We start from the raw sequence: 1,021 nt of genomic DNA, 5'->3' as shown, positions 1-1,021 counted from the left end.
TTATTGTTTATATTCTTTAGTTAAAGTCTTGGACCCATGAGGTTGGTTACTCAGTTTCCATGGCGTGAGAGTGACCAAGATCACAAAATCCTTCTATAGGGAACAGCAGTCTGTTGCAGGATTCAAAGTCAGCAAATTTGAAGGGAGGGAGCATGTAAATTACATCGTCCCCTTTAAGAGATGAAAGGCAAAGTTGATATCAGCAGGATTTGAACTCAGAACATAATAGATAAAAGAAATACTACTTGCCAGTTAGCCACTTTATTGTTTGTATTGGAACTTGTTGGCAGAAACCCTTTAAAACTGCATCATTGTCGTAAGTTCATGACAGTAGCTGTATCCACTACAAGAAGGAGAGGATTAAAGAATCGTAACTAAAATGTTCCAACATTTTAAACAACAACCTAAAATGTGCAGAATCACCCAACTAACTTTAGCAATGGCAAAAGGATCACAAACATATAAGAAAACTCGGATTATTTATAACTTTAATTTACTTCCAAAAATCCTGATATTCTCGCCAAGATTGAAAACATTCTATCATCTATAGCAATATTTTCTTCAGATAATTCGCCAAACATAACCAATTTTGAAATTTCTTCTAAATCTATAGCTGCTTTTATGACAGCAATAACGTTATAATGATCAATGCCTTGTATTGCAAAGTTGAGATATATTTGTTCAGCCAGTTTACGACGATAAAAGTCTCCTCGATCGCCTGACATACCGACATCTTCATGTCCTCCTGATAGATAAAGAAGAACGTCGTGTATGTTTTTTACCGAATTTGGCGGAATCAGCATGTGTGTCTCGTTCATCATCAGTATCAAACGCTGTATTACTCTTGTAGCAATTCGATTCAAAACTGCAGCCCGAGTCATGACGAAAAGCTGCTTTACGAACAGGGACGCGAATTAGAGCCTATAGAGTTGGGGTTTGCGATATACTGAACGATGGTTTTGTTTGAAGCGATACTTTTCTTCCTCAAGGCATGAAATTTATCTGAATTTCGAAAACTAAA

The 1,021-nt window shown here is 36.5% G+C and overlaps 1 protein-coding gene across 1 annotated transcript; it reads right to left on the bottom strand.

The window, feature by feature from the left end:
* Positions 1-231: 231 nt before the first annotated feature.
* On the bottom strand, positions 232-1,021 carry LOC128251580 (uncharacterized). The gene is made up of 2 exons (XM_052978420.2): positions 498-1,021; positions 232-343 (listed from the first exon to the last, which is right to left on the bottom strand). The coding sequence occupies exons 1-2, from the start codon at positions 879-881 to the stop codon at positions 323-325; spliced, it is 405 nt and encodes a 134-aa protein (XP_052834380.1). The 5' UTR covers positions 882-1,021; the 3' UTR covers positions 232-322.

The sequence above is a fragment of the Octopus bimaculoides genome, chromosome 2 (assembly GCF_046866305.1).
Source record: "Octopus bimaculoides isolate indiv1 chromosome 2, ASM4686630v1, whole genome shotgun sequence".
Lineage (NCBI taxonomy): Eukaryota > Metazoa > Mollusca > Cephalopoda > Octopoda > Octopodidae > Octopus > Octopus bimaculoides.
This window is presented reverse-complemented; position numbering and strand designations above follow the sequence as displayed.